We start from the raw sequence: 26,568 nt of genomic DNA, 5'->3' as shown, positions 1-26,568 counted from the left end.
AGAAACAGGTAAAAAAACCCAAACAGCAGCTTACTCTCAAGAATTAGGTATTGTCAGAGTAACTTTCCATCTTTTCAAACCTATATTTTCCGTAAGAAAAGTGTTAGATTTCAGACACATCTCCCACACTGCTAATAATTAAAGTTCACTTTTCAAAGACATTATCAAAATGTGGGCTGATTGCTTGAAGTCTCCTTTCCTCTCCCTCATTTCTAAAACTGTTTTTATACTATCTGCATGTTAATCCCAGTCTAACCTAGCAGTACTATCAATTATAGTTGCAATTAATTTATGTTCAGCATAATAGTTAAACCACATACCTACTGCCAGTTATGGGCTAGTTTCACAAGGTTGGAGAAAACTAAGTCAATCTGTGGTTTGGTGACAAGTAAGGAAATAAGCAAACAAAGCAGAACATTAAATTACTAAAGCACAATCAAGTTCTAGTTAGTAGGTTACTAAATTATGTTCTAAGATATTTTAGAAAGTTCCGCAGCATGATCATTAAGAATTGGGATTATAACTTTCCATCTCTGAACTGTACCATTTCCTCAGCACACTCATTTTATTGCAGTGGTTACTGTGAATACAGTACAAGTGAAAATGTGCAGGGTAACAAAGCAGAAACAGTTAGTTATAAAACTATGAGTGAAGAACACAAAAGTTTTCCATTAAAGCACGTGATTAGAAAATTGACTGCTCTGGGTCGAAGGCTGGGAAGCATCTTGATCCAACACCAGGAAAGGTTAACATTAGCACACACTACAAATAACAAGCTTCTTAAGAGTGTTAAAGCAATTCCAGAACAATTGTTGATAATTCAAAACAGAAATAAGTATTAGATTTCTCACAACATGATGATTCTCTGACTGCATCATGTAAACCCAAAAGCACTTATAGAAACAAAGTTCATCACCAGGGAACCTCCTTGCTTAAAATCATGATTTCCAAGTTACTGGATATTTTCCTCTTATTCCTTCCATACTAGGTTTCATGCATGCTGACAGTACAAGTATATTAAAAACATCGCATTTAATCTCAATTTTTCCTTTAAGACTTTTTTTGAACATATGCAGCTCTTATGTGTCTTACTTTGCTATGTGATTAAAAGGGAATATGTTGCTAAAGCCCTTATACTACAATATACCACAGCAAATAGTTCTTGAGAAAGTTTTTACACTAGCTGATGAAAATTTCAATGGAATCAACCAACATATCTGAAAAAAATCCAGCAGCTTGTTACTGAAGAAAACAGCGACTAAATGTAGTAAGAAAAAATCGTTAATTTTGTAGTCTATAAAATATGCCATCTTTCTATTTAAGGGTTTCTATACCAGTCTTCTCACTGATTCATTTTTCACAAGCAATTGAATTTAAAAGTCAAGATGGGGACTAAAGACTTGAGTTGACCTTCATATAATTTTCTGCAATTTTTCAAGGCAACCAACACCATTCATTTAAGGACAAAAGAATTATGATTGTTTCTTTTGTGAAAAAAGAATTATTAATATCTAAAAAATTTTAAACACTTAAAAATTGCAAAATAATTACAAATGTCAGTCCACTGAGCAAAAACAATCTTGAAATAAGGAAGAAAAAGACAGTTTTCCCCACTTCCAGACTTTTTTGTCACAACACTGTAGGTATCTGGTGTACTAGTAGTTCTTGTACAACTTTACTGCCACCAATCCACCAGGTTTGATGATTTGTTCAAGAAACTGATGGATGTGTATTTATGACACATTTAGGTTGAATCCGCACTTCGGTCAGAGTCAGAAATTTAACATCTTGGCATATGACAGCGACAAAGAACTTGCAAAAAAAATTGTCAAACTCAGTCCAGTTTTCATTACATTAATACTTTCTTTACTGCAGGAAATTACTGTACCATCACATAACAAGGGTACAAAGACACATAATCCTTCCACCTTCAGCAGCTTCCTACAGCATAGGGTTTAAGTAGACATGAGGGATAACAGGAAAGGGTATGTATTGTATCTGTTCTCCAAAATGTCATCTATATGTGCAATCAATGCAGAAACTTTCAGTGTAAGCACAAAAAAACTGTGTACCTCACCCTAGACTATGACAACCTCCAAATGTGTGGGGCAATTCAGCAACACCACAATAACAGGTCAGCTGGGAGTGTGTACAAACACCCTGAATCCAGAGTGTCTGTCTATAAAGTATCCAAAACCAGGATCGAGTATGACACAGGTGGGATTAACTTTCCACTCTGATGCTGGAAGGGGGTGGTGGTTTTTGTTTATTTTAAAACAAAGAAGTGGTTATAGGTCCAGGTAAACTTCTTCTCAAGAGCGACTCTGACTTATCTAGGAGAGATGACCACACTACAGTCTGCTGTACCTAGACAGCCTATCTCCAAAGTCAATCAAATTTTGACATCCTGAATGTGATGCTGACATTCTCGGTGCAACATTTGAGTGAAGACTTTTACAGAGCATGTCCTTCGTCCCAAACAGAGATGAATTAGACACTGGTCCTACCTCCCTCCCACACACCAGATTTAAAGTTTCTCAGGGTAGTCAAAACCCAACAGCTCTGATGCAACAGGAACAGACACCAAAGTAACAGCATCCCCAGGAGTGGCACATGGAAGCCTAGAAGAAATTATCTAAATGCAAGTTGAGTCTTTTTCCACAAAGAACACCCCAAAGGCAAGAGGTTTTACTGCATGTTAATCAGGCAGCTAAAAGGAACACAAGCCATACTTTTTCATGGTCACACAAGAGGGGCTGGATGAGTCACTGTTGGTTGTAACTTTGTGGCTCTTGAGCTTCAGTGCTTGTGTCTCAATTGATATAACAATCTGAAACAGTGAAAAGTGCCCTGTGACAAGCTGCATAGCAAATCCACGTGAGGTACAATTCATACAAATAAACAGCATGAGGATCTAAACAGGCATCAGGTAAGCCTCTGTCCATGAAGAACATTTAGGGGGTTTAACCATATCAATTCTCCCTGAAATATTCCATCATCTATTACTCCCCACAGTCTTTACCATTGCCTTGCTTGTGACTTCACAGTATGTGGAATGAAGCATTAAGATCCATGGAGAATGTATTTCACTTTTGTTTCTGCTCAGCACTAGAGAAAAGAGAGGGGAACCAACCCAAATTCTCCCCCTTCTTCCTTCACGAGATGCAAAACCCTTCCTCTTTTCCCACGCCTTGGAACACATTTCCTTGAAGTCAGTGTTTGTTTTCGAAGCAATTCATAAGAGGTGGGAAAAAAAATGCACAACTGAAACAGGAAACACTGAGCTTTCACTCCAACAGAAGTAAACTAGAATTTCCTACCTGCTAGTCCCCCACTAACAAAGCTGCCGTAAATAAAGACACAGGAGAATAATCTTAGAGTCTTATTAAAACCAAAAGCCTTTTAATAAATCTGCACATACACACCCTGCCCCCCCAAAAAGGATCTGCTACAGCCATTATGTCCTGCCTTCCAAAAAGGTTTTTAACAGCCATGTCTTGCCAATTTAACTAAAACACAAATCCTGCCCTGTAACTTCACTGAGAATGACTTTAAGTTGAAAAGCTGGAGCCTAACAACTGCTCTGGGTAAAAAGCATAGCTGTTTGTGCAGTCAAGAAATACTGCAAATGAGATCTGGTTTGGGGTCCAAATTACCTCACTGAAACATGTCTAGAGCTCAGAGGTGCTGTTCCTTTCAGCTATGTGACATTCTTGGGCATACAGTTGAATTGCTATGCAATGACACAAGTTTAGTGTCTAATATGCAATTCCAATAAAAATATTCCAATTTTATCTTTCCCCAGAAGTCTAACTTGTTTTTTAGAAGCAAGTTTGAACCTTGCACAGAAACATCTTTAGTGATTTTCACAGTTTAGAACCCCCACTATTCAATAGGCAAGATTAGGATACTGCTAATACAGTTATGTTAGTTCATGACTCGCAAGTAAAATACCCACAAGGTTTTAATGACTATTCCCCCTCCAAAAACCCCACTATCTAACAAATACAAACCCCAACATTTTTGACAAGTGCTGGATCAGTACTTCCATGCAGGGAACATACACAGGGAATATATAAGACTGTAAAGAGAAAGATAAAGTAGCAAATAGAAAATACATTTCTACTATCTGGAGAAAACACGATTACAACTATTTTCACCCCTTCTTTGAGGCTGTGTCTGGAAGCCAAGGAATGTGTTAGTTATAAAGAGGCCATTTATGACAGAGTTCAATAGCATTTTAAGAGCCAGAAAGAAGTAGCCTCATTAAAGATGTACTAAGATTTCAACTGTAATAACCCTAGCTAATAACCAGCACAATATTTGTGGAGATACAAAGGAATTTTGTGTACTAATTGTTTACATTTGCAATATCTGTCAATTTTTGCCTAACAAATGTGTCCCCAACAGTTAAAAAGCACACACCTTTCAAGCACAATTCTGGTTTCAAAAAGAGATAGAACAGGGAATCCAATGGCAAACAAAATTCTCGTAATTCTGGAAGAAAAAGCTGTAAAGCAACTATTGAGAGGAAACCAAAGCAGCAACAAGCTAGTACAGAAACAATAAATCTAGACAACCAGTTATTCACACACACAATTTTAGATTATTTCCCTCCATTAAAGTTCTTGCATTAATGGTTGAACGTTCAAGAGTTGGAAGTAGCACTGCTAAATGTTCAAATGTTAGAACGATACAAACTCTACTATTTAATTTGTTTCTACTGAATTAAAAAAGGCCCCTAAATCTTCTCCATATATTCCATATTGTGTGCAGTTCTCTTCTACAAAATAACACAGGCATATACACAGTGTTACAGATTTAGTATCACCATGAAGAGTATATATTATAGTATTAATGTAGTATTGCCACTCAAGGTATTACAGTATTACCATTCAAAGAGAATGTTTCTTACTTTCCTCATATTTTGTTCAACAAGTCACTTCAAGAAAAGGAAAAGGTTGTGATGCTTCTCCAATAAAATCATTTCAAATATATTGTTTGACATACTATTAACACTTTGAGTTCCATGGTAACCTTAATCCCAGGTATTCTCAGGTCCGCAAAAGAAAGTTATCTCTTCTGCAGCCCTGTATCATGATTTCATTAGAACACCCAAAGACAAGAATACTACAGTGAAGTTACCAAAAAAGAAATGAAAATACTGTTTTAATCAAACAGTTTGAAGTTTAACCTTTCTAAAATCATGAACAATCCTGAGGAAATTTTTAATTCTGAAGACTCACAAAAGCCTGTACCACACTAAAGGATCAAGTAACAAATGTTTAGTGTACATCCTCTTAAAGCCAGTGTTGAGAATCTATATCCCTACTACTTCTAAAATAAAGCCTTTATATAAATTTGTTTTGTACACCAAAACGGTAGTTCAAATTTTAAATTCTTTTCCAAATATTTGTAGGATGCCTCTATGATATTTATAATGTACCTATTTCTGCAGTTCTTCTGTTTTGAAGAGCAGAGAAACATTTACCTCCTCTGAAGTATATACTCAATCATCTAAAGGTTTTTAAGTACCCTGCAGGTTACATTTGTTACACAGCTAATGTGCAAAATACAGTCCTTCTGCAGCGCCAAATTTCAACAAATAGAAAGCTACTCAAGTCAACTGGTAAAATGAATCTGGTTCAGGCAAGTGCCTTGTCAATCAAGCTGCTGATATATTTAAAACAACCCTCAGCTGCCACGGCTTTAAAAAGCTGAATATTTACAATCCAGAATGTTAAAGTTGATGGTTTGTTTGGTAAACAATTGCACAGGTTTTTATCTGATATACAAACAACTTTATTCAACACCTCCGGGTTCTGGATGACAGATTTACTTCCAGGTATTTCAGAAACACACAGGAACACCTTCAGATCCCACCTCAAGATTCTTATCTATACTTTTCATCTATGTGGAATATGTGACTCCACTTCCTTTCTTGGAAAAGGAAGCTGTTCCAATCTGAGCTTCAAGTAAGTATTTGATATGGTGCCAATTCAAAAGAAGAGTATGTGAATTTCTACAAGAATTCAGGCGAGACTGGTCTCTTTAGTTTGTTTTTACAAGGAAAAAATTGTTTTTAAATAAAATCATCTGACTGAAGGGATTTCACAAGCGGAGTTTCCCAAAAAAACTTCCCAGGCCAAGCAGGCATTTTCCTTCATGACCTCTCCAGCAAAGCAGTGCACACTAACAGATATTTGATGAGAAACTGGAAAACAGTAAGAGATGAAGATGAGAATATAACACTCATCAAGAAGATGGACTCTCAGGGTAAAAGAAATAAGAATAAACCTCAACAAATGCCAAATAAAGTTATACACTAGAACATGACAATGAAGAAAACATTAAATGCATATTATTACAAATAATAAGTGGCAACTCATAAGTGTTTCTAGTAGTCACCAAGAAAATAAAGACAGAATAGTTACCAATAACCTGCACTCAGTAATAAGTCCAGCATTCTGGGAAACTCTAGAGATGAGACAACATAAATTCTCAACAGATGACAGGACATAAACTATTTTTTTTCTTTCTTCTTAATAACAGGTCAGTTAAAGTTGTGATTTTTCTTTTTTGATGGATTGAATGTTCTCAATTTTCTTTGCGGTCTGAAATTAGTAAGACTGATTCAACCTGAAATTACTGAAATTTTCCTCTTAAGACAAAAACATTCATATTCTACTTTATCTATTGCTTGCATTGCTTAAGTGTCCCTTAGCACACAAAAAATATTAGTAGCTTTTACATTTTGTTTTCTGGTACTTCATATAAAACATGAATTCTTTTTTATGTCAGTGGTTTAGGTTGTGACAGCCTGGTTTTATTTGGCAATACTTTCAATGTAAACAAAGAATGCTAGCAAACATTAGCATCTTTAAGGAAAAAAATCAATATTTATTCTGGACAAGGAAGCAATCTTTTCTTTTTTAAAACAGTCCCTGAACATTTAAGTCTAATGCTCTCATCCTAAGCACTGTCAGTCGATACGTTCTATCTTGCACAATATTAAAGGGGTCTGAAAGGCTTGATTTGGTTTTAAGCCTGAATTTAAGTTCCCTGAAACTGTCTCATTTTAGCCTCCTTTACAAAGTTACCAGATGGCCAACAAATCCAAACCCAGTACATTATTGTTTAATGAACACTAGTGCAGAATAATTTAAACACTCGAGAGATCAAACAATAATCTGCAGCAATACTTAACATGGCATCTCCTGCTGTCGAGCTTTAGGCAGTGTTTATTTTCTCTGATAACAAAATGTGGATTTTATTACCAAACAACTGAAATGTCTATTTTTGTCTTTAAAGAAATACTAACATTTTGATTAATATTTTCAGAAAGTCTGATTTCTAAGCATTGTTCCCTGTCTAGGAACATTCCTGGAAAAACTGTGGTTTTGTTAAAACTTCTTCTGATACTTGGTTCCCAGTTAAACTAACAGATGTCCTGGACAAGCTGCAAAGCAGCTATTAGGTGGTTATTAGGTATCAAGTTTCATTGAAAGAACAGGCACAGAACTGAATTCAACTTAGAGGCACCGTCTGCCTCAGAGGTGAGAAGCTGGAACACCTGCTGAGAGTTGTGGTAGTTCAGCCTAGAGAAGAGAAGGCTCCAAGGCGAACTTGTAGCAGCCAGTAAGAGAGATGGAGAGGGACTTTCTACAGGGGCATGTAGCCATAGGCCGTGTGGGAATGGCTTCAAAGTGAAAAGAGGGCAGGTTAACTTAAGATGTTAGGAAGAAACATTTTACTGTGAGACATGGGAACAGGTTGCCCAAAGACGCTGTGGATGCCCCATCTTTGGAAGAGTTCCAAGGCCACAAGACTGGGTGGGGTTTTGAACCACCCAGATGATGTCCCTGCCCATGGCAGAGGGGCTGGAACTAGACGATCTTTAAGGTCCCTTCCAATCCAAACCACTCTATGATCTGCTTCTTGCTGTGCTACACAGGCAACTTACCTTCTTATCTTCTTCACAGGCTGGGAGGGCAACTGGGGAATGAAATAACTTAAATAATTTTATTACAAACATCTGAGGCTCATAAGCAGGTAACGTGAATGAGCAAAAAAACCCAAAACTCAGCAACAAAACACAACTACTTTGACTGCAGAAACGCCACTCCTTAAACTCCAGAAGTTACACAAAACTGACTGGGCTACTTCATATTTTTTTTTTCTTTGAAAGAACCCTGAGGTTCTAAACAAAACCAAAATTTAGGTAAAAGTCCAGAAGAAAGATGGCCATTAAGTAGCAGTTCACTTGCCCTGTGTCAGTGGAACCCGCCCACTAGATGTCAGTGTCCTCTTGGGCAGAGGAAAACCTTGGATTCCCAACGGAAACTGGGCAGCTGGTAGTCCTTGGCTACCAGGACAACTGTACAGGAGGAAATTTTTATGAAGCATCCCTGAGCCACAAGAGAAACAGGGCAGTAACAGTAACATTTGTGGGTAAGAGACAACAAACAAATATAGTCCTAGACACAAAGTTTTGCCAATAAGGTTAAGAGGTAAAACACTAAGAATTCTTTCATGCAATATTACTGATTAAAAGAACAGCAGATTGTTCAACGGAATGGTGAACACGGGTGATAAAAAGACTGAAAGATAAAGGTATTTCTGTTTCCTATTTCTTGAAATACCCCAAAACACAAACCAGCATTTTTGGATGAAAAGGAAAAACAAAGAAGACACAAGAATGGTCTCTGCCTCTACTAAAATTTAAATCAGGCTTAAGGAAGCTTAGACTCGGAAGCAATAAAGTAAATTATTGCAGCACAGTGTGAAATCCTCTGTGACAGGCATGAAACACCACACCCTAAATAAAGAGCAGAGCAGAAGTCAAAGTTCAGGCACATTAAGTGCCTGTTGTCAGAAAAAATGGGTAGGTCTTTCTATTCCCCTGCATTACATGTAGATATTAAGGTAAACTATAAGTTTTGAATAGAATATTTCTGTTGGAAGAAACCTGAAGTGATCATCTACTGTCTGACTCCTTCAAGGGTGTCTAAATTTGAGTCTAAAAGGAGAATACTGATACAAAAGGAATCAAACTTGATTACAGGACTACATACTTGTAAACTAATGCCACCCCCACAAATTACGTTGGGCTGATGGGCAAGGGAATGCCAGAGGGGAGGCAGCATCATGCTTATGAAAGCAGACAGACAAACGAGGAAGGTGAGGAAAAGCAAGCTGAGTTTTTATAACATATTTTAATGCACCCAGGATTATTTAAGACCTATACTATCAAGGAAACAATCGCTGTATGGCAGCACACACAAGAAACCTGATGGCTCTTGAGGAGGAGGCTGGGAAAGCTATGAAGCTGAAATTAAGTATTTCAAAGGGGTAAAAAGTATAGATTTCTCTTTTTAAAAATGTCAGATCAATTTGCCAGAGAATCTTTCACTCCATCCCTGGTAAGAAAAACACCTTGAAGCCAATTTGAGCTGGCTAAAGGTCCTGAAGAACTACTTGTAGTTTCTGCACACTTACATCTGTTGTCCTTGCCAGACAGGAAAAGGCTAAAAAAAAAAATTCACCACAACTTTTTCCTTTAGAAATAGGAACTTAAAAAAAAAAAAAAAAAAAAAGAAAATGAGGAAGTTGAATTATAGGAAATTATACAGAGCTAAAAAAGTAAAACATTTGCAAGCAGGCCAAAGCCTGTTGACATGGGCCAAGTAGCAGTACCTGCTGATCTCCTGACCAGGGATGGATTCTGGTGCCCTGTGCTCATCAACCCACTGCTACCATGCACAGTCTGAGTTTCTACTCAGAATCTGCCACTGAGAAGGGAGGATGGCTCTGTTTCATTTCTGACATTCTTTCAGTATCCACCAGTCAAAATAAAATATTAGACTAGGTGCACATGACACATTACACCATTCTGATACTCTGAACAAACTCAATGTATCATGTGATCCTAAAATTTATCTATTTATCTTCCTCCCCAGTTAATAATATACCTATTGCACCGTGTACAGCAGATGGTATTGCGCTGCCTGAAATGCATAAAAAACATGTTACTGCTGTGTCCCAACCACCATAACTGCAGTTATGATCACTTTAGCTGTTCATTGTTTTATAACCAAGTTATTTTTAAGGGATTGTTTGTCTTCTACCCATGTGCTATTTGCTTGAACAAGTCTCAGACAGTTTTACCCTTTTGCTCTCTTGTTGCAAATCCAAAGGTATCTCAAGGAAACTGCCCTCAATACAGAAATAACTCCAGGTTTTATTTCCCATGTGAATATATGCACTGCAAGACACTGTGCTGGCTGCTCCATCTCTTTTCAAGGTAATTGTTTTGATAATTTTAATGAACAAGTGTTTCTTGAACAGCAACAAAGGCAACAAGGGGAGTACTCTGACCAAACTCCAACTTTTCAGCGTTTCCTATAAGCCTTACACCACATTACACCTTTACACAAGCCTTACACTTTCACACCACACCCTCATCCATCATGCTGACACTATTGGTTGGTCAAATACAGGTGTACTCAGCACCAACATAACTGATCTGTAGATTCATCTACTCATCTTCTCCCCCAGTTATTAATATACCTATTGTACCATGTGTAGCAGATTCCAATTTCAACACCACTACAAAACAAAACACCCCAAAATGTTTAAAGCATTTTGAGATCCTTTCCAGGAAGCACAAGGCAATACCATTTGTATTATTCCATTGTCCCAAACACGACAATTATTAAAATTCAGCTAATTTACAGTGTTCAGGTAACAAACCCATCACCTCAGCACACAAGTAGTCTTTACAAAGCAATACTTCTTTCATGGTTTATTGATTATGATTTCATGATTATTAATTACATACTTAAATGTTTAGATCCCATCCCAATCCTCTAAGTTACAAATGCTAAAGGGTTAGCAAGACTAAACGGATCTTATTTTAGGTATTCAGTAAAAAAAGGAAAAAGCAGCAAAAGCAGATTATAGACTTTTCCACCTTGTAAAGAAAGGCAAGTAACCACTTTGGATACAATTCAAAGGCATACTTCAGATTTTAAAAAAACTTTCCCTCCAGCTAAAACTGGAAGTGCATAAACCACTACTCATCTGTTTCCTTCTATCATATATTGCAGAATCGAAAAATGGAATACAGCAAAGACAGGTTTTGATGACCTACATGAATAGAAGATATGGATAGAGGGGTTCCTTTCTTTGTAGATTTAGGAGTTTTTAAGTTTGGTGTGAGCCATGCTTCATCAATGCAAGTCTGTTCAACTTCTGGTACTATGAACACAAGGACAGAGGTTCATATCCACCCCTACAGCCAAGGGTCAGCTGGTTTGTTTTTACTGTGCCGGAGGCAATAGTTAACATCAATAACAACAGCTATTTATATATACAGATTTTTCTCTAGCTGTTGCATCAAGTTTAACAGTTTTCCACCTCTTAGCTTTTTATTCCAATTCTGTTTGCTTTAATCTTATTTTCTAAGCCACTAATCTCCTTTATTGCCATTCCTTCCTCATATGTCTGTACAGTACTCTGCTACTGACATTGGCTGCAGCCCACACTTCCCCATCTAGGAAGGGGAAAGCTGCTCAACATAATCGAATATTCCTCTTTTCTCTTGTTTACACATAAATAAAAAAAAAAATCTGAGCTGTGGTCAAATTCACATTCTAATTCTGGAAAACCAGAAACCATTTCAGCAAAGCCACAGAATTAACAACATGACTGTGACAGTGGAGGCACCAGAGGAGCAGCAGCAGCCACTGGATCAGCATCACAAAGCCCCACTGCCTGCAGAGATCAGAATCAGGTCTTGTGTGACTGTAAAATATTGAGGACAGTTATGGCACAAGCAGAACTTCTTCCATATTTGTACTGTCTCTCTTTCAACTCAGTACATTGCCCAGCACACATTACTCACAGAGAGCAGCAGGCTGCTAACCTGCACACAAATAAGCCATGAACACCTTCCTGGTTTAGCTCGCTAAAATGCAATGTAATCTCCACAAACTCCTCTTTTTTAACAGCTTCCTCCTAACCTTTACTTTGCTGCCTTCTTCATCAAAATGGTTTTTCACCTCCCTCAAGACACATTGCACTTTATAGCATTTTACTCAGTACTGAACTTACATTTCCATTATCCAAAAGTGTCCAATTTTAGATCTCTCTTTGTGAAACTGCTAGTCACAGCTCTTCAGAATGACAAAGTAAGTAGATAAAACACAAGAAACAAGGAAAGTTGCATTACCAAAGTTACTTCCTCCCATCTATCAAAGCTACTCTTGGGAAAGGTTAGATAGAAAGAATGGAATCAAAAAATTTAAAAAGTAAGATAGGAAATACTAAAAGCAAAGTGTGAATTTCATTTTTATACAAAACATAGAACAACTGGGAAAAGTGAGGCTACATAGTACTGAACAACTTAAAAGGAACAGGTTGTACTGCTGCTTACAGCCATGAAAACTGTGTGACTTGCTTGTGTGGAAACAGATGTGCCTCTAGTCAGAAAAACCCCCAAACTTCCGAGCTACTACAGATGTTGGGAACTGCCTATTGCAGTGTTTCTAACTAGGAAATAGGCAAGATATTGTGAGAAATTTGGACTGGGGAGAAACAATGACCCTTTCCAAATATCAGAACTCCCCACACTTACTACGAGGAGAATTATTTGAGCACAGTAAGTAGGACTCAAACCAAGTTTCTCAATCTTATTTTCCCTTGGTGGAAGTGGCAGCATTCCAAACAAAATCCATACCTTTAAAAGATCTCAGTTAATTTTCAACACGTCAGTCAAGTTTAATCTCAACCCCAGTGTCTTCTGCAGTTTGACTTTAAGGAACAGTAGCATTTTTCTAAAGCAATGCTGTCTTTACATCCCTGCACTGTGCCTTCTCTTAAAGGTTACCTTCTTCACATTCCCAGTTTGTAGCATTGTGCATCAGTATTCCACTGGGTAACCAGAACAGCTATTAATGCTAATAAGCCCAGACAGGAATACACATTTGTTCTAAAGAGACAGTAACTGCATGACAAGTAATAGGATGAGACATACAGGACTGCTAAGTCCTGGCTTTAAAATGTAAAATACAGAAACACATACTCTACAGCCAAAGTGAATTAATTCACAGGAGCAGTGAAGTATCACAAGGTCTTATCAGGATGCAAGTGCTTCTTACAGATGCATTATGGTGAATAGTACAGGATGTGAGCACGCTCAAGTACAGTACTTACTGCAAGATTGCATCGTGGCCCCACTGCTATTCCCTCTCAATACTGACCGCACTCCTTGTAGCTGCCAGGACCCAGTATTTATTTCTAAATATTCCAATTAGGCTTTAGTGTCCATGAATCTCTGTAATAACCAAGCTTAGACAACACCTCAACACTACAGTTCCTCTTGTGAGGAGAGAGATCCATAAGCAATATCACCTGGTCCAACAAAAATCCTGGAATATTAATCCTGCTGAAATGAACAAATCATAACAGGAAAATTCATAAGGAACACTCTGCATGAAGATTCTTACAAAGACCATTTAAACTAGTCTGGTTAAACCTCATTGTCCTGCTTCACAAGCTTCTTGCTTCATTGTCCATTGTCATTAAAAACCAGTGATTGGTAGAGTTGGGTAACATTTATAAACTTGACTTTCATTTTAAGAAGATAACAAAGCCAATAAAATGTGTGGCTAAGCTATTCTGTTCTGAATTTAAAGCCAAAACCAAAAAGACCAGCCAGTTCTACTATTACCATTGAATTCAGAAAAAAGGCAAAAAAACCCTCCCATGTGCCTTCTTAAACTCAACCACTGATCACTCAGTGCTCACAGCTTAAAAGAGTACCAGACTACACTACAGACAACCATTTACCTTCAGTTTATTAAATCCATGACAACCTGTATAAAGCTAATGCTTCTTCTGAAGAGTTTCTAGTCTAAAAGCGAGGCAAATACAAAGCTGAAGAAATATATGAAACTTATTCACATGGTTTGCCCCTCATCATGCAATGGCTTCTGTCCTCCAAAACCAGTAAAAGCCAAAGGTTTAAAATCATATGGAAACCATTCTAGCAGCATAGGGATAAGGTAGCACAAGCACAGGAGTAAAGGTGAGGGTAGAAAGGAAAAAAAATTAGTAAAATCCAACCACAACATTAAGAGAGAAGTAAAATGAAAACAAAACATTCAAGACAGATCAGAGCTGATACGAACAAAAACTACATGTCGCAATTTGCATAAGATCTGACAGAAGTACTATGCCCAGTGGAAAACTACACACTTCGTAGGATGATTCAACTTCTAGCAGAAATAAATGCAGAATTCCTGAAGGATATCTTGTTTATACAATGTCCAGAAGCTAGATCCAACAAGCTGAAGACAAATCAAAGACAGGAGTATGAATACAAAAGGAAGCTCGCATGAGCAAGCATTTCTGTCTTTTCCTCTGCAAAAATCCTTCCTCCATGGCCTTTGAGATAGTCTTAAAATTCACAACGCACCTTGCATAAGCAAAGTTCCCCAACTGTCTTCTGAAGGTTTTCTCAAACCCAGCTTATAAACTAAAAGATTTTACGTGCTTAACTTTCCACACAACATGACAATCATATACCTATTAAACCTACTAACCACAGGAAGGAGAGGAGGTTGTGATCTCCATCCAAACAAATCTTCAGTTCAAGCACATGAAGTAGGTAAGTTACTATGGTGGGTTGGCCCTGGCTGGATGCCAGGTGCTCACTCAAGCCATTCCATGCCTCCCCTCCGCAACTGGATAGGGGAGAGAAAACAAACTCGACGTGGGCATATTAATTGAATTTACTAACAATTAAATCAGAGCAGGGTAATGAAAAGTAAACCAAATATTAAAAAACAAAACAAAATAAAACAAAAAAAACCCCAAACACCTTTCCCCTACCCCTCCCTTCTTCCCAGGCTCTACCTCCTCCCTGCCAGCAGTGCAAGGAGATGGGGAATGGGGGTGACAGTTCATCACATGTTTTTTCTGCCACTGTTCAGGGAGACGAGTCCTTCCCCTGCTTCAACATGGGCTCCCTCCCAAAGGAGACAGTCCTCCATGAACTTCTCCAACGTGAGTCCTTTCCACAGGCTATAGTTCTTCACAAACTGCTCCAGCATGGGTCCCTTTCCACGGGGTGCAGTCCTTCAGGAACAGACTGATCCAGTGAGAGTCCCCCACAGGGTCACAAGTCCTGCCAGCAAATCTGCTCCAGCATACGCTCCTCCCTGCCAGGAGCCTTTTCCAGGGTGGGCTTCCCACAGGGTCACAGCCTTCTTTGGGCATCCACCTGCTCTGCCAAGGGGGTCCTCCACAGGCTGGATGTGGATCTCTGCACCCCCACAGCCCTGCACGGGCTGCAGGGCCACAGTTGCCACACCATGGGCTGCAAGGGAATCTCTTCTCCAGCTCCTGAAGCACTTCCTGCCCCTCCTCCTTAGCTGACCTGGGTGTCTGCAGGGCTGTTTCACATATTCTTGCTCCTCTCTTCTCTGACCACAATTACATTTGTGCAATAACTTTTTTGTTTTTTCCTTCTTAACTATGTTATCCCACAGGTGATACCACTGTCACAGATGGGCTCGGCCTTGGCCAGCAGTGGTTCCATCTTGGAGCCAGGTGGCATTGGCTCTGTTGAACACGGGGGAAGCTTCTGGCAGCTTCTCACAGAAGCCACTCCTGTAGCCACTCCACCTCATACCAAAACCTGGCCACACAAACCCAATATAGCTACACTCCTACAAGAATAACATTTCACCTTCTCAGTTGTTACCAATAAATGGCAAATTCCACACTAACAAGAATCTTAAGAGGGAAAGGAGGGAAAAGAAACACATACATCTCGTAAGTGAATACTGTCTGCTGTGCCTTGGAATAAGTTTGCATGGGACATCTGAACATCTAAACCTTCAGTACAAGATTTGGGAAAGTCTTGACTTTAAACTTTTGGAGGTTTTAAAATGGTAAGTATTACAATGACCCCATAAAATGTAAAGCAAAATACAATAATAGAAGAAATTAATTTTTGCATTTGTTTACTGAATTCAGTTCCACTTCCTCCCTACCATGCCTAACAAGACCCTTTACCTGACTAAAATCATGGTCATTTTTAGTTCAAAGGTTCTGTCTCTAGAAATAAATCGGTTCAATACTTAATTATATCCCTTCACTGGATTCCCTTTTTTTCATTGCTGCTTTTCTCACTTCTAAACACCTTCTGGCCTCAAGCACATTGAATATAACCGGAAGTCACCTTCATCCATGAGAGCTAAAAACACCATCGTTGAGGTTTTCATATCCACATACTTTCTTCATGGGATGACCATATTGCCTTACTGTACCAGACAGGGAATACTTTTTCTATGAATACAGGAAGGGAAGCCCATTATATATGCTGTAAGACTGGAGAAACAGGATGCTGGCTTCATTTTCACACAATCACCAATTTAAACAGTGCTAATGCTTTTTAAATTGCTGTGCCAGAAAGATACGTTGCTATAGCTTTGCACCAAAAATACTACAGTTTTTAATCGTGTATAAGGTACCAAATGCAAGCTCTCATTCAGGCTATTCCATGCTAGAATTAGTTGTGGAATAAGCATTTTAGAAGCAAATATTCTTTCCCTGTAGGAAATCACAGTAATTTATGGCAACAGCTTGCTGACTTCAGTATACACACATTTTTTCAGTGTTATTGGTCTCTCAATTTAAATAATTTATTAACAGGCTACAGACATGTAATTTCTAAGAAATACAACTAGGCTTCTCTCTGCCACAGTTTCACCTGCTCTTTTCAGAACAACAGGGAGTTGACCTCTCAGATAACTTGCAGGCTGCATTTTCACCATAATAAAAGGGAAAACAAATGAAAGTTTAAATTCCATCATCTTAATCAAAATATTAAGAAAACATGTGGCACCAGTCGAAGAAGCAATTGTAGCAGTGTTACTACAGAATTCCAGGGCAACTCCCATGGTAGTCCTATGGAATAGCCTCTGGAAAAGTTCTTCTGTTTATAAGGAAAATATAAAAGGTTGTGCAGCTTTAATGACAACCTATTTCAGGGCATTCAGTTTGAAAAACAGATTCGTGCCCAAAGCTTTAAGTGAGAAACGTTGGTGTTTCACTTCTGTAGCAAAGAGTTGTTAAAAGAAACAATGTACATTCCTCCATTCTGGGCCTAGTCTTCCTGAAGTAGAAGAAACAGAAAAATAAAGCATCTATAAAACACCACATTTCTTTACTAAAATAAATCCCAGTGAGTGCCTGTAGTACTTGCCAAGTCCTTTCTACCTGCCCACAATCAGTCATTTTTTCTCCATTAACATTTATATTCACTTGTATGTCCTTAATGTCACGGTTTTGTTTATGCAAACTCAAAGAAAATGAGATAAAATTAATTTTACATTATAATTTGGTCATAATAAAACTTCACACAGTTTTGTATAACCACCTAAACTACTAAAAAATGAAGTCCTAGAAGAAACTGTCAAATACTTGGAGCTATCTGGGGACACTCACAGTATCTAAGAGATTATTTCCTTCCTTTAGTAGTTTGTGCAATAGGGGTGCTGCCTTATAGGCAATTTATAATTAATTCATCTCTGCAGGAGTTCTCACTTTCTTGAAGCAGTTCAACTAACCTACATATGCCCTTCCCTCCAGAACACTGCTTCATTTTCCAGCTTTATTTTGAGCTAAATGTTTCCCTTGAGTACTCCTACTGGACAACTGTATTCATTTCAATTAACAATTACCTATTTGCCAAAATTATCAGAATATACATGAGGGAGTAACTAATAACAAAAGCATAGCTTCCAGTTTTAATCCTGCTTCCCATGCTTGATGGTAAAGATTAAAGTAGAAAATAAAGGAAGAATTAAAATTTATTTTCTATATGTATAAAAAGCAGTTAAAAAAAAAGCTATACACTGCAAAAAATATGCAGGACATGATACAATTACCACTGAGACATCTCCATGATCAGTTTTACTCACTCATAGTGCAGCCAGCCATCAACTTCAAACCCAGCCTACCCACAGCTTAAGTGCAGTGCACGATTCCTATCACTTAGTTTTCTCTGTTATTCCTATCACTTGTTTTTCTTTGTCTGTTCTGCTTTCTATGTTAATCAGTCTCTCAGTTTTGTGCAGTGAGGCCGTACAAATATTGGACAATTAATCCAATAAGAAAATTTGTCTAAGTAGGAAGCTATAACCAGGTACCGTCCATGCTACCAGAACACTGAGTGCCTTGAGGAAAAAAGATGCTGTTCCACCACAAGGTTATGCATTACAGAGTCAAATACAGTCGAATAAGAAGTGAAACATTTAGGACAGAGTGGAACATCATTCAGGCTTCTCAAGAGCAGCACAGTTTCCACGACAATCAGTCATTTAAACACGATGCATAATCTACACTGGCAAGTACTCTGAACACTTAGACAGGAAACCCACGAAGCATCCTTTCAGTTTGGAAGCCAGTTGTTCAAAGATAGTTGTGTCCTCCAAGAACTATCAGAGGAATAAAAATAATGCCATACTAATGTAAAGGAAGACACGATGTATTTAAAAATATAATCAACAATGGAAAACAGTATGAAAACTCTGGAAGAACAGCCCCCTAAAGCTCTCAAATGTGACAAGTAGCTGGAAATCATGCCTAAAGTCCAGGCAAAACCTGCATGCACTAGAACAGAGAACCAGTCTAGCTCAGCACAGGAAATGGGTTTCTCATCCATGATACTGACCACATAGCAAATATGAAAGATAGCAAGGACAGCAACAATAGCAGAGTGCTGACTGCCCAACCTCAATTAAAGCAGGAATACAAGACAACACCTCTTATGTGCCACATTCTTTTCAGCCTCCCTTTGATTGTTCTTTATTAGCTGTCCAGAAGAACAAGTCTTGGCCCCTTGTTCTCGCTGCAGCCAGTTGCACAGCTGAAAGACAGTCATCTACCTCTTCAGAACCCAAGAAAAAGCCTCTCTCAAATCTCACTGATCCATATAGGAGCTGTTCTTCCCTTGATCACGAAGAGTACAAAACATCTGGGTGTTTTCAGAAGAAAAAAAGCAGATGTCATCCACATGAGGCAGCAAGAAGGACAAGACTGCAGGACAGACAAATGCAGTAAGATGCAAAATTTTTCAAGAGGACACCACGGTACTCAGACCTTAGAAAAACAAACAAATCCAGCTACACCTTACAAAGCTACATAAGAAGGAAGTTAATATAAAAGAAGTTTGTTTGAAAATGACAAGTTCAGTGTCATAAATAAAGAGATTAAAGTAGTACCTACATTCTTTAAAGCAATATGGTTTTAACTAAGTTAACTTCCCCTTAGAGACTGATGCTTTCCAACCCATGACTTTATGCACCAAAAATCACAGCTAAGATCAAACAATTAAAACTAATACATTTCAGAAACATTTAGGAATCAAGGTCTGCTCTTCAACATGAAAAAGATGCCAAAAAGAAAGGAACTAAGTTATATGGACACCCTTATGAACACTTACCAACTGTGCCAGGATTTCTCCAAATCATAGAAAATTAAAAATTGAACAAGCCAACTGATTCATACAGCACTTAAAACTTTCAGTTTACTAATGTACTGGCCCTTGGCACATTCCTAACACTAGGTAATTCAATTCTTTTTGCAGGACCAAGGGAGCTCCGAAGTAAAACTACTGTAAAAAATTACTGTCAGAAGCATTATGGTAGGATTTCCTTCAAAATTATTGATGCTTCCTTCTAGTAATCTGAATGAATGAAACACATTTCTTTATTTGCTTTTGTTCCTAATGATATATGTAGCCCAGGAGGCAACAATACTCATAGATTCAGTCCTCTCATAACAGCTAGATATTTTCCCCTACTGAAGTAACTGTCTACATCACCTTGCCACATTTTACAGCTGATAATTCAATTCTTCTAGGCCTTTCTTTCACAAGACACTTCCATTAGAGCAATATTGCCTTTAAGTCGTCCCATAAATTAACACCAATAAAATTACCTTTTAAAGAAATTAAAAGTATTGGCTTGTAGGAGGACAGATAGGAGGAAAAATTAGGTCAACTAAACTAGGTCATCCATTTATACCTCTATTTATCTGGTACCTTTTGGGAAGCATATTTCTCTACTTGATCTTTTTAGCTGTGTAAGAATTTTTTCATTCTAAAGCTGATGACAAAAGGGTAGCTAGAACAAGGCCCTCAGGGACACAGGCAGTAACTTTCCTATGCAAACCTGATAGTGACTGAAACATCCCAACATGAGTATTCAGAGATACTTTAAAACAACAGTGTTCAACCCAGAATGACAGACCTAAAGCCTGACAGACTTGACTGTGCTCTTCTGCTCTTACAACTCTCGACTTATCTTGCAACACTCTCAGCTTCCCTACTAAAGCTACTGGCTTTGCACTGGTGTTGTCTCAGCATTGTTGGATCTGAACACAATTTGGTTTCTAGAAGATGCAGAGGGACTCCAGACAGAACTCAAACACAGAGCCACTCTCTGTGGCTACAGGTTCTGAATCAAAAACTCCACAGCTGTACCATAGTGCTCGTCTTTCATAAACACATTCTGACTGCACAAATTTGAACAAACAATTCATGAGTTAAGTTTATATTAGCAAGGTTTTTTTGTCAGATGAAGCAGGAAAACAAAGAGCTTAATCTCTTCTGCAACATTCACGTGCCAGTTAACAGAAATAGAAATGCATGCCCATGCTTCACTGAGGGCAAACACACATAGCTGAGTTATCCGAGCCTGTGGTGGCATAACTGCAGCAATTGTGGAGTACAACAGCCTGAGGAAAACACTAGGATGCAAACGCCGTGCTTTTTAACAGCATAAAAAGCTCTTGCTCTACCCAATTAACTTGTCCTTTACTCAGTTCCATATCTGACCTTTAACACATGCCTCTCCCTAAATATAAGACCAAGAAAAAAACCATTATCTATCTTCTGATTTCAGTTCTACAAATGCATACTCAAGGTACTCCTAGAGTTTCACCTTTTCCCAACACTAACAAGTGCATTACTATTTTCCCTATGCCAAATGTTCTACTTACTAAGCACACCACAGTAAAAGTGTAGCAGTACACAAAGCAAAATCCACGAATCTTAAATAGTAACAGTGAAGAAAATCAGACAGAATTTCTGTTTATTACAAATCAATGGCTTTAAGATTAATATAAAAGCCTCTTGTTGTGCTCAAGATTAAAAAATGTATACACATTAGATAATCTGAATATCTGCTTAACCTTTCCCTGCTTGCCGATAACTTCTATTCAGCTATAATAGCATCAAGGAAAAATACCTTGAACCTATTGCAGTTTTAAAGTAACTGTGTACACTCTAAAGCAAGCAATTAGTTCTACAGCATTTCTACAGCATCAATCACACATATATGCAGACATACAACCATGCAAATACAAATACATAAGCTTGCACATAGCACTAAGATCTATAGATTAGGGTCTAGGGCTGATGAACTATGATCACATGAGACATATCCATATATAGGTATCTATTGATATGTATCTATCTATCTATGTATAACTAAATACAGCAAAAGGCACCATAGGATTGAGATAAGAATAAAAACCAAGTATGTATCTGACACGCTATTTAAATTATTTGGAGTGCATGTAGTATGCCCATGAGGTGGAAGGTCAAGATTACCATTTGCTCCTCCTGAATGATTCTATAACATTCTGCAATATCCATACACAACCCTTTACTCCATAAGAACAGCAGAATTACACACTGCTGTCTTTGGAAACTGAGCAAACAGAACTTATAACCACATAAGTTATTTGACACAACCCAGAGCATTGCCTAATTGACTTGGTTTAGTTTCATGTGCCTGAAAGAACTGCAGTTTTAGGCAGTTTGTGAGTTCTTACACCCCAGGGTCACTGCAGCAGCTTTGTGGCTGTATTCAGCTGCTTCTATGAAAATTCAGAGTGGTATCTTTGAAACAACAGAAACAGCACTCATTTCCTCAGAAGGGGACAAAAACACTGAACATTTAAGTTGAATGGTTGTTCATGTAAAATTGTATTTTCACATAACATTTAATGAACAGTATTTCACAAAATTCCAGAAGCCTCTGAAGTTCAGGTTTACTGAAATGACTATTCAGTCACATTGCTCCATCCAGATTTAGTCCATGTCAAAGAAGCTTTATGAATGGCCTGGATGACTATTGCCACACACAATGAAGTAATGTGTTGGTGTGCGCCCCCCACATACAAATTAACAGCATCTAGCTGAAATATAGCTAATGGAAACAAAACTTGAAAAATACATCAACACTCAAACTTAAGCATAAGCAGTGCCAGCAGAAGTCAAGGAAAAAGTACCTGGATGTACTGCAACCACAGTAGCAAAATCCTATTCTATATTATTTTAGCAAAAAGCCCACTTGTCCCCGTATCCACATATACCTGATTACTCTGATTACTGGCAAGGCACACAGACGTGCCCGTCCTGTTTTCAGACTACCCACTTCATTTAATCCTAACTGTGCACACCCAAAGTACTGAAGTGATCTACTAGTAAGTCCTGCTTACTTCCTAGTGCAAGTAAATTAAATATATTAGATTTCCAGTAACGAACTTGCCATTGGTGCCCAGATTACAGAATTTATCTCATAATCAGAGTGGGGAGTGGGTAATAATCGATTTTCCACCTTCCAAGCGGAAGTTGTTTCCAGGTATGTCAGTGGCATTATTAAATAGTAGTCTTAGTCATCTACACTCTGGACTTTCAATAGCAATCAGCCAGGCTTATCAGCCTACCTGTGTACACCTCTAGCTTCTCTACACTCTCCTCCAGCAACCCCTGGCACCCATCAAGTACTTTCAGTTCATTCACTCAGGCCTATATACAATTCTTTAAGCCTATTACTCAACAAATTCAAAAGCAAAAAAAAAAAAATAAAAAAATAAAGAATCATTTTCATTTGCATTCTCCCCCTCTACCATCTGTATTTCAGATTCCATTTTGACTTGGAAATGAAGCGATGAGTAACAGCAATTCCTATTCCACAAACTTCCCAGTGCTTAGCAGCAACAGTACATCCTGCACTTAAATGAGAAAATACAACTTCCTCCCTTCCCACTCCAAAAATAATCTACTAATTCTCTAAAGAAAACAGAATACTGAAACTTATATCCCCTTCAGCTCCTTTATTCTCCCCTTTCGATCATTTTAAAGAGCACATAAACATGGTTCTGTTAAGACAACCAAACACACCTCAAAACACACACCCCCAAAACAAAATACCCCAATATGTTCATAGTGAAAAAAAAAAAAAAATCAGCAATTATTATTCTTGCCACCACACTAATCTATGTCTGCTTTACTATATAAAGGTGAATATTAAGGTTGAAGATCAGCATCTTAGTTTCCTGCTTTCCCTTTAATTTACAATACAAAAATCAAATATAAAAGTCTCAAATACAAAGTGTTAAGAGGACAAAAGAAATTTTGAACACAATTATCTCTGAAACATTTAACAATGTTTCAGTGTTTCTCCTGAAACACCTTGCCCATTAGTTCCTATTTTCCTACTTTTAGCAGCATTCTCTTTCCTTGCTGCTGCAGGAAAGCAACGGGAAAACTCACTGCCTATACAGTTGAAAGCTACAGAAACAACATACTGTCAAATAGAGAAATTGAAACAAAAGCTATTTTACCATGCAGAGGTGCCACTACTTCAAAGAAAAGATGACAAAAAAGATGGTATTGTATACCATTTGACTATAACAATGTTAAAACATTAGGATATTTATCAGATGTGAAATGGTAGAAGTGGGTTAGGAAATCTACTACAGAGTATTAAATATAAAGGTTATTAAAAATGTCCCGCATTTTGCACTAGTCTAGGCCACCCTTTCCGTAAAGTACATGTAATTAACACGAAGAAGACAGACCCATCAGTACACGGTAAGAAGTCAATTTGTGTTAAAGAGCAATTATATTACTAAAACTATCACTTAATTAAATGCTTCTGTCAGAGTATGTAACCTTTAAGCCCTCATGTGAAGACTTAGAAGGGTCCTATCACTCCAACGCTGTCCTTCATTGTACATATTTCCCTCTTCCTTTCCCACACGCTCAGATGTTTCAGCAGCATACTTTCAGTATTTGCAAAATCCTGCCCAAAGAGCGTGGCCGATTTCCCACGGGTTCCCTCCCCACCCTGGATGAACTCGTTACTTCCCAAAGTCCACTCCACTTCCTCTTCCACCCCTGGACCTGCCAGCGCTCCCAACGCCCCTCCGCCTTGCCTTGCGCAACATCCGCGGCCTCCTCCCCACATTTCAGACAATCCCTGATGCGACATTTACATTGAGAATTTTTTTTTTTTTTGTTCCCAGACCACTAGCACAGACTGGCTGCTTAAAGAGCTAAGGATGTGGTTTTAATCCTAAAGAGAGAGGGATAATAAAATAAGCTACAAAGACACACGAATACGAAGGGCACTGCCCCACTCTCCTTCGGCTCTCCTGTGGGTCAAACTGCATTTTGATATTAAGTATTTAAACGATATTGAAAAGTGCCAGCGACATCTGCCCAACCAAAATTATTGTTCGCAGCTCAGACTATCTATTCAAAAGATAAATCTCCCGAGATATTTTAAAAGCCCGATTAAACAGCCAAAATAAACCAGGAAAAGCGCTAATTCTCCAACAGAATTTTTCCCCGAGCGCACACGTTAACCAAAGGCTGACGGTGAACTGATCTGGAAGGAAGAAAGGACGAGGGATACAGGCAGGGTTGCGATGGGGGATGGGAGCGAAGGGAGATGTTAGGGAAGGAAAGATGAATATTCCTCCAGGGACTATCAATACATTTAACACATCTCCTCGGAAAGAAGAGAAATCTCAAGCAGGCAGTTAGAGGGGTAGATAAAGGGGAAAGGAGAGAAGGAGCGCTCGATTATCCCCAGTTGACATTAGGTACGGCAGCCCTGCAGAGAAAAGGGGCTGCAAGGGCGAGGAAGCGCTCTCGTAGCCCCCCCTTCTCCCCCCCCCGAGCCAGCTCTGTCTCCTTTATGTGCTCAGAGGAGGAGCGGGGCGGGGGGGCGAGGAGCCTCCCGGTTAATTTGGCAAGAGCCGGTCACCCACCACCTCCCCGGGCGCGGGGAAGGGCCAGGGCCGCGGTGACAAACCTCCCATGGGAGGGGGGGACAGGAAGGAGGGCGAATCCAGGCGGACACACTCCCTCCCTTCCTCCCCCCGCCGAGCCCAGCAGCGCTGGGGGGCACAAGGAGCCGGCCGAGCCCCGGGCACACAATAGCAGGTCACCCCCGGGGGAGCGATGCTCGCCCAGCCCGGCACCCCCTGGCCCGCCGGGGGATGGGGAGGGTTCCGCGGGTCGCCCTCCCCGTCCCGGGGGACGCCGGAGCCGCGCCCGCACCACCCGCGCCGCCGCCCCTCACCATGAAGTCGCTGGCGAAGTTGTCCTCCCCATTGTGGTCCGTGTCCTTCATGGCCTGGACGCGCTTAATGAATTTCCTCAGGATCTCCTCTTGGCTCATCCTGCCCCGCCGGCCGCCCTGCGGAGCGGGGAGCCCCGGCCGCCCGCCCGCTCCCTCTCCGCCCGGAGCCCCCTCCGCCGCACGACCCGTCACCCGGCTGCCTTCCTTGCCTTGCCCTGCCCTGCCTCGCCTGTCCCCCGCCCAGGCCTGCCCGCGGCCTGCTGGTTGCGCTCCCGGCCCGCTCACGGCCGCCCGGCCGCCCGCTCCATCCTGCCCTGCCCTGCCCTCCCTCCGCCCGACCCTCCCCGGAGCCGCCGCCGACACGGACACGACACGCTCCCTCCTCCGCCCCCTGCGCACGCGCGGCGCGAGCCCCGCCCGCGGCCCTGACCCCGCCCCGCCGCGCCAGCGCCCCGCCCCTGCCGCGCGCCCATTGGCTCCCCCGGCCGCCACTGCCCCCGACTGGCGGCCACGCTGACCAATCACTGCCCGGCCCGGCCGCGGGGGAACGCCCGGTGCGCTCCGCGCCTCGCCCCGGTCCGTCGCCCCCTCTCGCTTCCCGCTGATGGGACCGCCCGAAGAGCGCCTCATGGAGTGCTGGAAGGGACCACTAGCCGGGCGGGGGGGAGGCTGAGCGGAGCGGAGTGCGGTGCCCTCTGTCCGGAGCACAATGGGCGGTGGTGGGTGCTCTGCAGCGGCATGTCGGGACGTGTAGTCGCGACAGGACCGCGTCCCAGCGCTGCGGGGCTGGGGGCTCACGCAGCGTCCCACTGGAACGGCTGGAGCAGGAGGGTTCCCACCCGGTGTGGGAAGCCCGGAGCCGCTGGAAGTGCCCGGGGGTCCCTGCGGGGGCGGTGCCCGAGGCGGTGAACGCGGGACAGCGGGAAGATGGCGGGACGGGACGGGGCAGGGGACGGACACGGAGACTTGACCGGGGACCGCTCCCCGCATGTGTGTTTGTATGTCTGTTAAGTATAGATGTAGATATAAATATGCATATGTATATATTAAGTACTTATAGATATGTACATGTATATTATTTATTAATTATAATTATTTCTGTGTGTATGTA

At 40.2% G+C, this 26,568-nt stretch overlaps 1 protein-coding gene across 3 annotated transcripts in view; it reads right to left on the bottom strand.

Annotated features, from left to right (window-relative positions):
* The window catches only part of PTPN12 (protein tyrosine phosphatase, non-receptor type 12), a 70,446-nt gene extending 44,807 nt beyond the window's left edge, over positions 1-25,639 (bottom strand). Inside the window, exon 1 of one of the 3 annotated variants that reach the window (XM_027639817.1) lies at positions 25,458-25,639. In XM_027639817.1, coding sequence (XP_027495618.1) covers positions 25,458-25,556 — 99 coding nt within the window. In that variant the 5' untranslated portion in view covers positions 25,557-25,639. The remainder of the gene's footprint in view (positions 1-25,457) is intronic. The other 2 variants (XM_027639816.1, XM_027639815.1) reach the window with 2 other exon arrangements.
* Between the last annotated feature and the right edge of the window lie 929 nt (positions 25,640-26,568).

Source organism: Corapipo altera, unplaced genomic scaffold (assembly GCF_003945725.1).
Source record: "Corapipo altera isolate COAL_440 unplaced genomic scaffold, ASM394572v1 1b, whole genome shotgun sequence".
Taxonomy (NCBI): Eukaryota; Metazoa; Chordata; class Aves; order Passeriformes; family Pipridae; genus Corapipo; species Corapipo altera.
The sequence above is the reverse complement of the archived record's forward strand: the minus strand, read 5'-3'. Positions and strand labels throughout refer to the sequence as shown.